Source organism: Hypomesus transpacificus, chromosome 23, assembly GCF_021917145.1.
Source record: "Hypomesus transpacificus isolate Combined female chromosome 23, fHypTra1, whole genome shotgun sequence".
Classification (NCBI taxonomy): Eukaryota; Metazoa; Chordata; class Actinopteri; order Osmeriformes; family Osmeridae; genus Hypomesus; species Hypomesus transpacificus.
The window spans coordinates 9,820,976-9,836,229 of NC_061082.1; the positions used below are offsets into that span (position 1 = coordinate 9,820,976).

At 42.6% G+C, this 15,254-nt stretch overlaps 1 protein-coding gene across 1 annotated transcript in view; it reads left to right on the plus strand.

Moving 5' to 3' along the window:
- Nucleotides 1–15,254, plus strand: part of thsd7ba (thrombospondin, type I, domain containing 7Ba) — a 284,654-nt gene that overhangs the window by 110,246 nt on the left and 159,154 nt on the right. Inside the window, exon 10 of the mRNA XM_047047538.1 lies at nucleotides 11,986–12,217. Within this exon, the coding sequence (XP_046903494.1) occupies nucleotides 11,986–12,217 (232 nt within the window). The remainder of the gene's footprint in view (nucleotides 1–11,985; nucleotides 12,218–15,254) is intronic.

The following is a 15,254-nucleotide window of genomic DNA, read 5'->3' on the forward strand; positions in this document are numbered from 1 at the left end:
CCGCTTGCCTTCCCACAATGCCCTACGCGGGCGTCAACGCCTGGTTACATTGAAAATGAATTGGAAGCCGACACCCCGCTCTGCCCGCCCCGCTGCAGTGTGAACGCACCGTTAAAATCCTGCCGGCTTTCCTTAGGCAACGTGTGTGGTAGTTGTCCTGTAGGGCTGGGAGCTTCCTGCCAATGATGAACTCAGCGGAACGGACCACACTTCGTAGGGCCTTGCGGTCCCTGTCTGTGCAGCTCCCATACCACATTGTAATACAACCAGTCAGAATGCTCCCGATAGTGCATCTGTAAAAGTTAGTGAGGATGACTGAGTCCATACCAAACTTCTTCAGTCTCCTCAGGAAGAAGAGAAGCTTACGGGCCGCTTTGACCACATTGTCCGTGTGAACAGACCAGGTGAGGTCATTGCTGATGTTCCCCCCGAGGAACTTGAAGCAGCTGACCTTCTCCACTTCCGAACCATTGATGAGTAGGGGTGCATGCTCCTCCTCCTGCCGCCTCCTATAGTCCACAATCATCTCCTTGGTCTTGCTGATGTTAAGAGAGAGGTTATTGTCCTGACACCATGATGTCAGGGTGTCAACCTCCTCTCTGTAGGCTGACTCGTCACTGTCAGAGATGAGGCCCACGATGGTTGTGTCGTCAGCAAACTTAACAAGGAGGTTGGAGCTGTGTGTTGCCACACAGTCGTGAGTGAACAAGGAGAACAGGAGAGGCCTGAGCACACAGCCCTGGGGGGTGCCTGTGTTGGTGATCAGTACGGATGAGGTGCGGCCACCAATTCTCACCACCTGTGGCCTCCCCGTCAGGAAGTGGAAGATCCACTTGCAGAGGGAAGTGCTTAGTCCCAGGTCCACAAGCTTGGAGACCAGTCTGGAGGGGATGATGGTGTTGAATGCAGAGCTGTAGTCAATGAACAGCATCCTCACATATGTATTCCCCTTGTCCAGGTGGGAGAGAGCGGTGTGCATAGTCAGAGTGATGGCATCGTCTGTCGACCTGTTGGACCGGTAGGCAAACTGCATAGGGTCCAGTGTGGGGGGCAGCGAGGAGCAGATGAATGATTTGACTAGCCGCTCGAAGCACTTCATGATGACAGAGGTCAGTGCTATCGGGCGATAGTCGTTCAGACATGTGACCTTAGTGTTCTTGGGCACAGGGATAATGGTGGTCCTCTTGAAGCAGGTGGGGAGTACAGACAGGTTAAGGGAGAGGTTGAAGATGTCACTGAAGACCCCTGCCAGCTGGTCAGCGCAGCCCCTGAGGGCCCTACCTGATATGCCGTCTTGGCCAGGTGCCTTGCGAGGGTTGATCTTCTTAAAGCACAGCCTCACCTCAGCTACAGTTAATGTAGGCACACCACTGGCTTGGCCTTCAGGTAGCTCCACTGCAGGGGGGTCACTGTCCCTCTCAAAGCGAGCGTAGAAGGAGTTCAGCTCGTCTGGCAGTAGGACAGAGGACTGGGTTTCATTGTAGCCTCTCCATTTGTAGTCAGTAATGGCTTTAAGTCCACTCCACATGCGCCTGGGGTCAGAGCCATGGTAGCTGGACTCCACTTTGGTCCTGTAAGCCCTTTTCGCTGCTTTGATGGCCTTCAGAAGGTCGTATCTGGCCTTCCTGTACTCATCAGGGTCCCCAGAGTTAAAGGCGACAGTGCTGGCTCTCAGCTTGGCCCGGACCGCGGCATCAACCCAGGGCTTCTGATTTGGGAAAGACCGGACAACCTTCTTGAGGACAACGTCATCAATGCAGTGCTGGATGACTTTGTCCCCAAGAAGGTTGTCCGGTAACTGCGTAATATAATTATTTATTAGAAGCATTGTCCAGAGAAAGTAACCATGTCAGTGATCTTGGTAGAGGGCAACTCTGATTGTATTTCCAGAAGAAGTTAGCTTTCTGTGATCTGTCTCTCAGTGTGGCTGACTCATGGTTGTTACCACTTTCACTCTCACTGTTTTGGTATCTGGAGGACCGTTTTTGTCAAAAAGTACCAAATACAACTAAAGACCCTGTCCTCTTAGACAGGGAAGTTGTTGGCAGCCAAGTACAACTAATGAATCCCTGTAACCGAGTGCATATCTGGAATGCCAGTCGATTAAGCTTATTTACGCCTGTTTAAATCCAGATCTAAAAACGCTGGATAATCTGTCCTTGAATATCTCCTTGCTGGCAGAATGGACTTGGACTAAGTGTGTGTATGCGTGTGACTGTGTGTTTGTGTTTTGTGTGACTGTATAGTACAATATGTGTGTATACCGTATATATGTGTTTCTTGGTATTTATTTAAAGGGGTCAGTGACTGGGTTTGTTTGGGTATTTCACACTGTTACTTAAGGTCTCCGAATAGGGTATGTAACATTGGTTAGGGTTAGGCTGAAAATGGCCTGGGTGCTGTTCTATGCCCCCTGATACATCCAGTGAAATTTTCCCGGGAAAAAACGCTAGGTTTTCTCCTTTTATGGTATGCTCATGAATATATAGATGAGCTGTGCGTTGATTGGTTGGTTTACAACGAGTGAAGCTGTGGAGCAAAGGCGCAACAAGGCCAACAGCACTCACTGATACAACGAAGGTGGAGACTTGAAATAAAAACTTGCTAATAAATCTATTGTCTACACACCACTGTTTTCAACAGATTGACTAGATATCATTTGAAACTAGAGAGGGTACCATTTCTGGAGAAATTGTAGGGTGTGCTTTCTTGCGTCGGTTGCAGGTGGGTCCATTTTCCCTTCTAGTGAAATTTTCAAGCATTTAGCCTACTCATATTGCATAATTCATTAAGAACACCCTTTGAAACAAGCTACTGTAACAACGTTGTCACTGGCATTATTTCAGATGGAATTGCGTCTGTTAACTGAAAATAAGCCCCCCGAAACGTAAATAAGTTTGATATTAATTTAGGGGGACATGGCTAATTCAAAAGCAGTTTGCTAGAGGCAAGCTAGCTGCCGTTGCTATCCACACTTCACTGATTGTTTGAAAGCGCCGGAAATGAGAGTGTTTCTTTTGAAAGGGATATTGTATAGAACGCCGGTCATTATCGGGAAAATAAGCCCCGACAGGGCGAACAGCACCCCGAAATAAGCCCCCTGAAGGGGCTTATTTTCCCAATAATGACCGGCGTTCTATGCATTATCCCGCTTATTACACGGCTACTTGCCAACAAAAATAACTTAACACAGTGTGTCTTTTTACAATGTATTTGTTACCATTCGTATTGTTGATCAGCAGAGAAATAGTTTGCCAAAGACGTTGAACTTCATAGACTTTGAACATTCTTTAGGCTTCAAATCAGCGACAACGAGTACGCTGGGGTTGAAAAGTTACCGGACTACTTGCGGAGTGCTACGAAAGACGTGAACCCGAGGCAAAAAGGCCACTTCCCTTGACAGCGGTCAAATGTGCATAGCAACGGTCAAATGAGAAAATTGTTCACGGCAGAACGTTCGGAAGCCCCATTCAAGTGAATGGAGCATTCTACAGCATTAAAGAACAGCCGTGTAATAAGACATAATAAAGTTTAGCCATAGCTGTGGCATTGAAGACAGTACTGTAGCCATGGGCGTCAACAGTATTTTGAGAGTGGGGGGGGCACATTATGCGGGGGGGTCTGGGGGTTTCTCCCCTAGAATTATTTGAGATGTAGATGCAGTTTCACACATTCTGGTGCATTTACCACAACTATTTACCATAGTTGTTATACATATACTGAGGGGCTGGACATTAAAATATTTTGAAAACTTAACTTCCCAATAAGCAATGGGACATCTTCAACTACCTGTCACCTTTCAGCACTCACCTCAGCAACACTGCCCCTGCATGCTGCCCCTGCCTCTGACTCACTCTCAATCTCTACCACCTATATCAGGAGACATGGAGATGCATTGAGCATTCTTTCATATTGATAATAATAAGCTTAATGTAGATTTTTCATATGAAGATTTCTGAGATGTAAATCGTGTTATCAGCATATAAAATTCAGAATTGGTATAGGTTTAGTAGCCTAATAATCATGTAGGCTACGTAAAAAAAGCATCTCCCTAAAGCATGACTGGACAGTTCAGAAATGATCAAATTTGTGTTCAAACCTGTAGTCTTTTCCACAGATCACATCCTTAGGATGTAAGCTTCCAGAAAATACATGGTTTAGGTGGTTGAATCAGTTTCCCTAAATGGCACAGCCCAAAAAAGTATCAGCCATATAGCCTACTCCATTTACCAATACCGAATTTATTATGCATGGGCAGCATACTAATATGGAGAGATGGACGTGTCTCTTGTCTCATTAGATAACATCCTACAGGGTATAAGCTTTCAGAGTATATATGGTTTTAATGGTTGAATCAGTTTTGCCTTCATGTTACAGACTAACATGTAGCATTACAATTCTGCGAATTGCCAAACTTACAAGTTGAGCAACCTTATTTAAATTGGAAGACAATGTTAGACAAACTAGACAAACTAGCATGTTAGCTAAGGTTAACTCCAGATTAGCTCACGGTTGTTATGGCAATAAAAAAAACACCAGCAATTTATTTTGTAGCTACTTGGAAAAAACATCCTTGTCATCTCTTTCTGCCTGAAACAGTCTGAACACGGCCAAAAACACAACATATTTCAGACCCAGATTAAGAAATCAGCAAATGCTGTTCCACTTGTAATGGGTAAATAAAGTATGGTATTGCCTAGTGCTAGATGTAACGTCACTGTGTCCAATCCCGACCGGTTTTTAGCTAACATTCTGATAAAATGCCACTTCAAATATTGATAAATATGATTGTATCACGTTTTCAGCTGATTTACTGATTTCACGTTAAACTTTAACTTCTTACCTTGCGAACTAAATATTGTTAAAAAAAAATTAGTTAGCTCATCCTTTACTAGAGCCGGTAAAAAGACCCTGGCGCCGGTAAATTAGCCGTGCGCTACCCTTGTCCAAACCCAACCGCACTTATACTCGTAGTAAACACTCGCTGCTGCTGTTTTTTGGGGATATTAACTTGATCCAGGGTCACCAAACTGACCATAATGCTGTCAATATATACGGGGACAATAAGGTATCACGCTTCAACATCTCCAAACTTTGCGATAAAATCAGAATTTGACTGTTTACCACCACCTGCTGGATGTTTTGTTGAACTCTTCTCATGTCAGAGTAAAAAGCGTCGCCCGAGTGGTCTTTCGGCTTTCTCTCATCAATGTAACTTTCCTAAATTATTTAGACATGTAAATGTCCATATATGTTTATGAAATTTGACACGTAGATGTGTTGATGACACGTGTTTGGTATGCCTAAAATAATATTACTTACACTTTGCTAGCAATTGCAAAAGAAAATGGTGGCAAAAAGACCGGAAACTAGGTGTCCAAACACCGTTCGGGTTTGGACAATAGTAGTTTACAGCGGTCGGGATTGGACACAGTGACGCTAGGTAAAAAGCTTGCTTATCTAGCTAGCAATAATCATAATGTTTGCAGAAGGATCTTTGTGACTTAACTAATGCTATTATAGTCAGAGAATGTCTCATAAGGGTGCTTTGGCCACTGAAGGGAAAACTTGGCAACTTTGACTTACTTTCCTCTTCCTCGAAAAAACCCTCCTTATGTCCATCTCGTCTGTGGAACAGTCATGTCTGAAGTGCTAGCTACAAGCGCGATGCGTCGATCAAAGAGTATGGGAGTTGAATCTGCGTGCTCAATGCTGTTTTTCTGGAAAACCTGGAGTGGAATTCTATTGCTATTGGTATTCTCCCTACTGATAAAGTGGAACGGATTTGATTGTGAAGCAATGGAAAGATCGCTGGACTAGTAGACAGTCATGCACTAATATTTTCATTGCAAATGTGAAGGGGCCCAAACAACTTTTTGGGGGGGACCCCACAAAGTTACATTGCGGCGACGCCCATGACTGTAGTCTACTACTACACACAAGTTTTACACAAATAACTAGAATATGCTGACCCGCTGGCTGTCTTCACAATTGCCATATCTTTAAAACACTGCTCTCCTTTTGGATGTAGAATTGACCCTGGTACGAAATTAAGAAAAGACTCATCAGACGCAGATCGACAACACTGTTGTCGACGACACTGTTGTTGCTGCCGCAATCGTCAATGGAGGCTGACGGGGCTCTCACGTAGCAAACAAATCAGTGTTTACAGCAACCTACATTAAAATCTCACCACCTGGATGTCTTCACAATAGTCATATCGTCATAACATTTCCCTCTCAGTTTTTTCGTGTAAAATTGAACTACAAAATTAGCTACGAAAATACTACTATGACGTTCTCTAGCATGGCTGCCGCCGAAAAGACTAGTCGGTCTCACGGGCGACCCGCACTCGCTCAATTTACAAAGACTTTAACGACCTAAATCAAAAATCCGAGATGGCAGTTCCACTCGAAATCGCTTTCTCAACAAAGCCAAATGGTTGGGATTTTTTGGGGGTGGTATTTTTCACTCGTAATCCAAGCTCCAATTTGCGTGCTAGAACGTCTCTATCACGTTGTAGCCATGCGTCGTTGCTGACGTCTGTTGACGTGGTGACGTAGCTAGCACAGATTACCCTTTGTCGACTAAAGGCACTTTGTTGCCACAAAAACTTTTTAACCTCCTAAACTGTGCAACGTAACGTAAATCCAAATACAAGCAACGCAATCGAGACCAAGACGAACCTTTTGACATCGACATTGTCTATGTAGTCCAAATATTGACTGAGCCTTAGGGGGCAAAAATAAAAAAAAGAATAATAAATATATATGTGAGATAACAATGGTTTGTGCTCGCCGAGGCAAGCACACCCCAATGATTACGATAGTTGTTTCCACTTGTTTCCAACAAGATCGACTTAGGTGGGTAACGTTAGCACTACAGCTTAGCAAACAAACTATCGTGATTCAACTCAGCTTCAGTTAGCTCTAGCTATCTTGCTGAAAAATAGATCTGGACAAACATGCATCTTGAATTGTAAATTTACATGACAACACAGGTTATTTATTTGAATGAAATACAGTCAGGAACATGAAATAACGTGATCCCCATTGCCAATAAACTAGGCTAAATCATCACACATTCTACCTATGCTCTTGCGTTAGCAAGCTAAACTAGTTTACATGCCTACAGTCTAGGTGTTTTCGCTATCTAGCTGTTCTTGCATTCCTTGCAAATCAGCATTAATAAAAAGTAGATGATCTAGAGTCTTGCTAACATTGACTCGACGGGCATGGCGGATGTTTGTCTATACCGTGGCGTAAAAGATCCCTGTGCAGTTCGACCCTCGACACATTTGCGCGAACCATTTCACCAAGGATGGTTTTGAAAACCTGGGACAATGTAAAGCAGGATTTGCTATGACGCTGTTGCTGAAAAGAGGTGACCACCCCGTGACGCAATTCGGTCGCATGATATACCCCATCAACCAGCACATACCCCCCCCCCATACTTATGAATAATTATGTAATCAAAAAATAAATAGAATAGAAGTTTGCAGTGGCATAGCTACATCTCTGACGTTGATAACAAACCAAACCGTTTAAAAATCGGTTGAAAATTGAGCAAGTTATGGTTATTTAAAAAGTACATGTAGCACCAACCCAATGTTATGGGTGAGCGAGTTCCTACATTCCAACTAAGTTGTCCGGCAACACGGACAAGACATCTAGTGTTTATATATATCTATGGTAGTCAGTCTTTCACTAACCAATCAGCATTCATTAGCAGAATGCTAGCGTGTTATGGGCAATTCACCCTGTAAGAAATCAAAAGGACATAAGTACTCGTTCATTCAACTTTCGACCTATAATCTATGTTGAAAATGCAAAAACTACAATCAAATCGTTAATTTCTCAACGACAATCAGGCAAAAGAGACAAATTTAGCTGTTTAGCTCCATAGACTCCCATTCAACATGCACTCGCTCGCGATCACCCCCAGTGGAACTCAAAATTCGGTACAATGGGGCTTAATAGGGAGTGGCAAGGCTCTCCTTAAACAGGCTATGCTTCTATACAGGATGATATCCTGTATCTAGCACCTGCCTTTCTCCAGTTCTTTCAAATAGATAATCTAGACAGGCCTTAGCAATAGGCTACACTGTTATTCGTTTTCTGGCATTTTTTTCGGAAGCTTCCCTTCTAATGCCGACTACAGCTAGGCTAGCTAGAGTCATTTTCTAAGTAAGGTATGTGTTACCTTACACATACCTTACACATACACATACAGTGCCCTCCAAAAGTATTGGAACAGTGAGGCCAATTCCTTTATTTTTGCTGTAGACTGAAAACATTTGGGCTTGACATCAAACGATGAATGTGAAACCAGAGATCAACGTTTCAGCTTTTATTTCCAGGTATTTACATCAGGATCTGATGCACAAATTAGAAAATATCACCTTTTTGTTCGAACCCACCCATTTGTCACGTGAGCAAAAGTATTGGAACATGTGACTGACAGGTGTGTTTTGTTGCCCAGGTGTGTCCTATTACATACATTATTCAATCAATAAATACCACTGAATGTCTACACTCAGGTTCAGATTGGGTAAGATAGGTTTTGTCTATGCAGACTGTATTCAGAGGTGAAAACAACATGAAAACCAGAGCGCTGTCTTTGGGTGAAAAACAAGCAATTGTGAGTCTTAGAGAAGATGGAAAATCAATCAGAGCCATTGCAGAAACATTGGCCATAGCCAGTACAACCATTTGGAATGTCCTGAAGAAGAAGAAAACTACTGGTGTACTAAGTAACAGACGTCGAACAGGTAGACCAAGGAAAACATCAGCAGTTGATGACAGAAACATTGTAAGAGCTGTAAAGAAAGACCCTAAAACAACTGTTAGTGAGATCAGCAACAACCTCCAGATGGCAGGAGTGAAGGTATCACTATCTACTGTTCGCAGAAGACTTCATGAACAAAAGTACAAGGGCTACACCAGAAGATGCAAACCACTCATTAGCAAGAAGAATAGGAAGGCCAGGCTGGAATTTGCCAAAAAGTACAGAGATGAACCTCAAAAATTCTGGGACAAAGTTTTATGGACTGATGAGACAAAGATTAACTTTTACCAAAGTGATGGAAAGGCTAAAGTTTGGAGAAAGAAAGGAACTGCTCATGATCCCAAACACACAAGCTCATCTGTGAAACACGGTGGAGGTAATGTCATGGCTTGGGCTTGCATGGCTTCTTCTGGGACGGGCTCATTAATCTTCATTGAGGATGTAACACATGATGGCAGCAGCAAAATGAACTCGGAAGTCTACAGAAACATTTTGTCTGCCAATTTAAGGAAAGATGCAACCAAACTGATTGGCAGAGCCTTCATCATGCAGCAAGATAACGACCCAAAACACACTGCCAAAACAACAAAGGAGTTCATCAGGGGCAAGAAATGGAAGGTATTAGACTGGCCAAGTCAATCTCCAGACTTAAACCCTATAGAGCATGCATTTTACCTGCTTAAGAGGAGACTGAAGGGAGGAACCCCACAAAACAAACAACAACTGAAAGAGGCTGCAGTGAAAGCCTGGGAAAGCATCAAAAAGGAAGAATGCAAAAGTTTGGTGACGTCAATGGGTCACAGACTTGCTGCAGTTATTGAAAGCAAAGGATTTGCAACTAAATATTAAGTCTTATTCACTTAAATATGTTTTAAGTATATCTGTTCCAATACTTTTGATCACATGACAAATGGGTGGATTCAAACAAAATGTGATATTTTCTTAGTTGTGCATCAGATCCTGATGTAAATACCTGGAAATAAAAGCTGAAACGTTGATCTCTGGTCTCACGTTCATTATTTGATGTCAAGCCCAAATGTTTTCAGTCTACAGCAAAAATAAAGGAATTCGCCTCACTGTTCCAATACTTTTGGAGGGCACTGTATGTGTATGTGTTTAGAAACGTATTTAGCATTCTACCTATACTAGATAAAGGATATGTTAGCATTGCTAATAGGCTAACTGTTAGCGACAAAATCATACTTACAGCTTGCGTTTGTGATGAGCATACGGTTTGAACAGAACCTCTTTTCAGCAACAGCGGCTTAGCAAATCCTTTTTTAAATTGTCCAAGGTTTTCATTCAAAACTATCTTTGGTGAAATGGTTTGAGCAAATGAATAAATGAACTTCACTTCTCATAGAAAAACAACAGCCATGCCCGTCGTGTGTCCGGTTCCTTGGAAAGATTATGAAAAGTGTCAGCATTCCCAGTACAGCCTGGAACACTGCATTTATGATGGTCCATTTTCAATATACTTAATAATAAATAAACTTTCAAACTTTCTCCTTTGTTGTTCGTGTGGAAGTACACAGAGCAGCGCGCGGCTAAACTAGTGTCTGAGATCCTGGGCCAGAACACCAGAGGGCTGGTCTGTATGTAAATGTTGGGGCGTGACAAAAGTGATGCGGAATTTGTGACGTCACAAATTCCGCTTTTTCAAAACCAATTGTTTTACAGTTTCAAGTTTTTAGATTTAGATATGAAAGAGGTGTCAATGGACTTTGAGGTTCACTGTATGTCCATTTTACCCACCGAACTGTCGTTATTCAACTATGACAAGGTAAAATCGGTTTTGCAATCACTGTCCCCTTTAATGTGTGTGTGCGTGCATGTTTGTGTGTGAATTGAACACATGCTGGTGGTAAACAGGTGGGTGGGTAGCTGTGTGGCTGTGGTTCAGCAAGAGAAAACATCCCGGTTTGGTGACTCAAAAGAGTTGAGTAATTAAGACAAAAATACACCTGGGCTGCCATGCCACACCGCTGATGATACTTTTCCAGATTCCCCCCTCCCCCCTCCTTGTCTGTCCAGAGCTCTAACAATAAGAACCAGAACGTATTTTTGTCAGGGTTTTGTCTCTGCAGAGCAGCAGTTCAATGTTATTAGCCAGTACAGCCGCCTTCTCTCCCTCTGTTTCACATTAATATTCAGCCAGTCTGCTGTGTCATTCATCATCTCCGAACGCTGTGGAAGGCTGTGTATCTGCTGGCCAAAACAACAGAGACTGTCAGTTTCTGGAGTCACGCTGCGTTCAAGGGCACACCTGGCTGGAATGACAACTTCATCTCATAGTGGACCCAGGAGATAAATCCCAATGGATTAGATCACTGAGATGTGTATGTACTGTAGGAAGATGTATTTTATCACTTCATCTTTGAACCTCGGCACAGGATGTGCTCCTGGTTTCGTCTTCAAGGTCACTGTGTCATCATCGGAACACGCTGAGAAATTGTGGTCAGAGTTATTCTGAGGAACAAAACCTGTAACTGGATGGTTGTTTGATGGTAAAGCGTGCTTTTGGTGTATTTACATTTATGCATTTAGCAGACGCTTTTATCCAAAGCGACTTCCAAGAGAGAGCTTTACAAAAGAGCATAGGTCACTGATCATAACAACGAGGTAGTCCCAAACATTGCAAGCAGCCAAAACATGAAGCATACATTGTGAAAAAACTAAAAACGTGCCAAAGGGAAGACCCATAAGAGCATGCAGTTATACAAGTTACAAATTAAAACAACATGAACCACAAAAAGTGCAGGACTGTACCTGTAGAAGAACAATCAACAGTAAAATATTTCACAGCGAGTAAAAGACTTAACTTCGTTATACCTAACCTACAAGAGCAACAAGTCACTCAATAAGAGTCATTGTGATCCTGGAGGAAACTAACATCAGGGTATCAGGTATTTACATCACTACTTTGAGGTTACACAGGTTGAAAGGTTTAGGGATGAAGGAGTATGCATTACAGTAAAGCCACATAAACTTGCTCCCAGATTAAATCATGGTCTGTCTACATAATTATTTTGGGATGTTTTAGACAAGGTACTGTGAAGCATCTCTGTGGTACATTAATATGTCATCACTACATTGAGGTGACACAGGTTGAAAAGGGTAAGAAGAGATTAAAGCCACATTCAAGTGGATATTAAACTTGTTGTGACCCCTCTGTGTGTCGTTGGTCCTCCCTGCCAGGAGGGAGGGCATGTCCTGCAGGCCCAGCTCTGGAGGAGTGGAAGCCATGTAACAATCACCCCTGCATGGTGTTTTACTGGGAGGCATTGGTGTGGGGACCCTGCATGGAAGACGCTGCCCTGAGCCTCAATGGAAGCATCCTGTGGAACGGCACCACCACCTGTGCCGTTGGAGCCCAGAGCCGCAAAGTGACTTGCATGAAGATGAACGCCGGACAGGTGATCCCCAAAAGGTACATTCCACCCTTTTGACTGAACATACAGGGCACCCTGTCACATTGTGGTTTACAGGACATAATGCATTTTGGGTTATGATGACTCTACGTATGGAACTATGTATGTTAAACTGTTCATATTGTTGTCCTTCTCACCCTGCTGGGATCGACATGGTCCCCGGGACTCCCTAAAACCTTGCGTGCCAGAAAGCCCTTGACTGAGAAAGTTGTTGTGGTCCAGGTGTTTCCGGTTTAATGGTTCTTTTAGTTTGGGCTCCACCATCATCTGATCTTGTTTCAGAAACAGAGTATCTATCAGTTCATGCCCAGCAAGAGGAGGCATTGTGTTGCAAAGCATTGTGGGGGGATTTATGATGTGTTTTACACCAGGAAGATAGGTGGATAAATAATTCAAATGGTTTGTCCTGCTTTAGCTCAATATATTATTGACAGGGACATAAAGTGTTTTATGGATTGGTGTATTTCATGCGCTTGTTGTTTGAAGTATGCTTCCCTACCCCACTAATCCCCCCTCCCCTATTTCTAAGAAGACTTTAATGAAAGCTGGCACTAAAGTAGAGCACACGTTCCTGTTCTTTGTTCCTCTGGTAACACATTGTTCATGTGACAAAGCAACTGCCTGCGTATACTGTCATGTATCATATTCCTCAAAGCTGTCTTCTACGTTGAGAGTGCATAGTGTTTCTGTGTGTGTGGCTACAGGGGCGGTCCTAGCACATTTGGCGCACAAGGCGAGCTTCACTCGTGGCGCCCCCCCCCCCCCCCCAAAAAAAAAAAGTTTCAAAAGTTTAAAGTTTAAAACGATTTTGCACGAAACCGGAATTGCAACTTTCAAACGCTATTTTGCCCTGCAAGACTGCATTTCTTTCAAATAAACACAACAACGATCACAACGATGAATAAACATTAAATAAAGAACAAAATCCCTGAGAAAATGTCAAGTCTGTGCTGAACTACGCTTTGGCCACGCCCCCCTGTTCAACGGTGCACACACGGTGCACGGTCACATTCATTCCCCTATAGCCTGCAAATAATGTTTTTTTTGTCTTCTGTTGAGTTGATGCCTGGCAAACAACAATCTTAGAAGGTCTGGGTCACTTGTGGCACATATTCACTCAGTTTAAGCAATCAATCTACCTGAACAAAATTAGACAAAACGGAATTCACCAAAATTTCATGACACATCGAAAATGACGCAAATTGCGGTACAGCTGAACTTGAACTGATGTTTCGACTGAAAGGCAATAACGTCAGAAGTCACTGGCTAGCTAGCGTTAGCTAACTATCTAGCAAGATTACATACAATCCATTCGCTAAAGTTGACAATACAACACTTGGATTTTTACCATTCCTCACTTGTTGACAACTTGCTGTGTTTGTCTTCCTTAATGCCTAATGCAACAACACTACAAATATCTTAGTCGTTGCATAGCACACCCATTAGGCATTAAGGACATTAAGGAAGACAAACACGGCAACTATTGGGTGCGCTAGTGCTATGCAACGAGCAAGATATTTGTAGTGTTGTTGCACTGGCTATTGGCTTTATATGTGCGCCCCTATTTTAATCGTGTTTTTTTTGTATAACGTAAAATAAATGGACATATCATTTTTTATATAGGCTACCCGCCTCTGTAAAATCCTTAAAGAACTAGGTAATTTGACAGGGAGTAGGAACACGTTCAATGCTAAGGTAGGCCCTACATCTTTTCTTCTTAACTCCACTAAAGTGCCCGGGGCAATTCACGCATTCATGAACGTTTTCTTACCTGGAATTCATCATAGGATAAGACCAGAATTTAAGGATTTACCTTTCCTTTGCACATTTCTCTTATTCTTCTTAAATTTTGCCCCGGATAGCTTTTGCCTCTTCATTATTTTGTTCTTCAAAGTTCTTGAACACACAAACTCTAACCAAACGCCTCACTGTGCTAGCATGTTCTGATAACACCAAGGAGGTACCGTACCCCTTCCTTTTTTAAGGGGTACGTATACCTGGCTCATTTTACGCTAATGTTAGATTTATTTTTTGAACGTCAAAATACCGGTTGGAGATATAGAAGGGGGCACAACAAAAAAAATGCCCAGCAAAAAAAAAATGCGCCCGCATTTTTTGGCGCCCCCCTCTGACTGGCGCCCTAGGCGACCGCCTATACCGCCTGTAGGAAAGACCGCCCCTGTGTGGCTATATATAGTAGTGCTGGGGTGCTGGTCCTTGTCTACAATACTTCCTGTAGGACTGTGTTGTGGTGCTGTTTAGGGCTGCAACAACGGATCGATTAAAATCGATTATTAAGAGCGTTGGCAACGAATTTCATTATCGTTTTGATGTGTCGCGCAATTATTACACCACTCTACAAGTCGCGGAGTGTTTGAGTATAAAAAAAGTTCAGTTGAGCGCGGAGCAAAGCGGAGGTAGAGGAAAGACCATCGGAGAGACGTTGTTAAGTAACGTTGTCCTGAAACACATGAAAAGTAAAATACGACCTAAGTCATCCAAGGTGTGGGAGCATTTCACACTAAATACGTCGAAAAGGTGTGTTAATTGACCGAGGTGAAGTTAGTTTCATATTCGTCATTCGGAAGACGCTACTTTGCAGCGTCGCGCTATGGACCGCGTGAAAACTACCCATACCATTTTGAAAAATGTAGAATTGTATAATATTTCTATGAATATAAAACCTCAGACAGACACCAGAGTATCTTAACAATGTCTGGTATACTTCCACAGCCTTTCCTTTTTCAATTAAGCTTCAAATAAAATGATAGAAAATCACTAATCTTTGAAAATAGCTTAATCCTCGCAAATCTTAACTTTTTTCAAAATGGTGTCAAAAAATCATACATATACACCAGATTATTTATAATAGAGTCTGGCCTACTTCCACAACCTTTCAATTTTCAAAAATGTTTTAAACAAAACTCAAATAAATTGCTCATATCTGAAAAAAGCATAAAATCCACGCTAATATTAATAACTTTTTCAAAATTGTGTGCCTGTTTGTGCACATTCTGAAGATGTTTTGCACTGTGA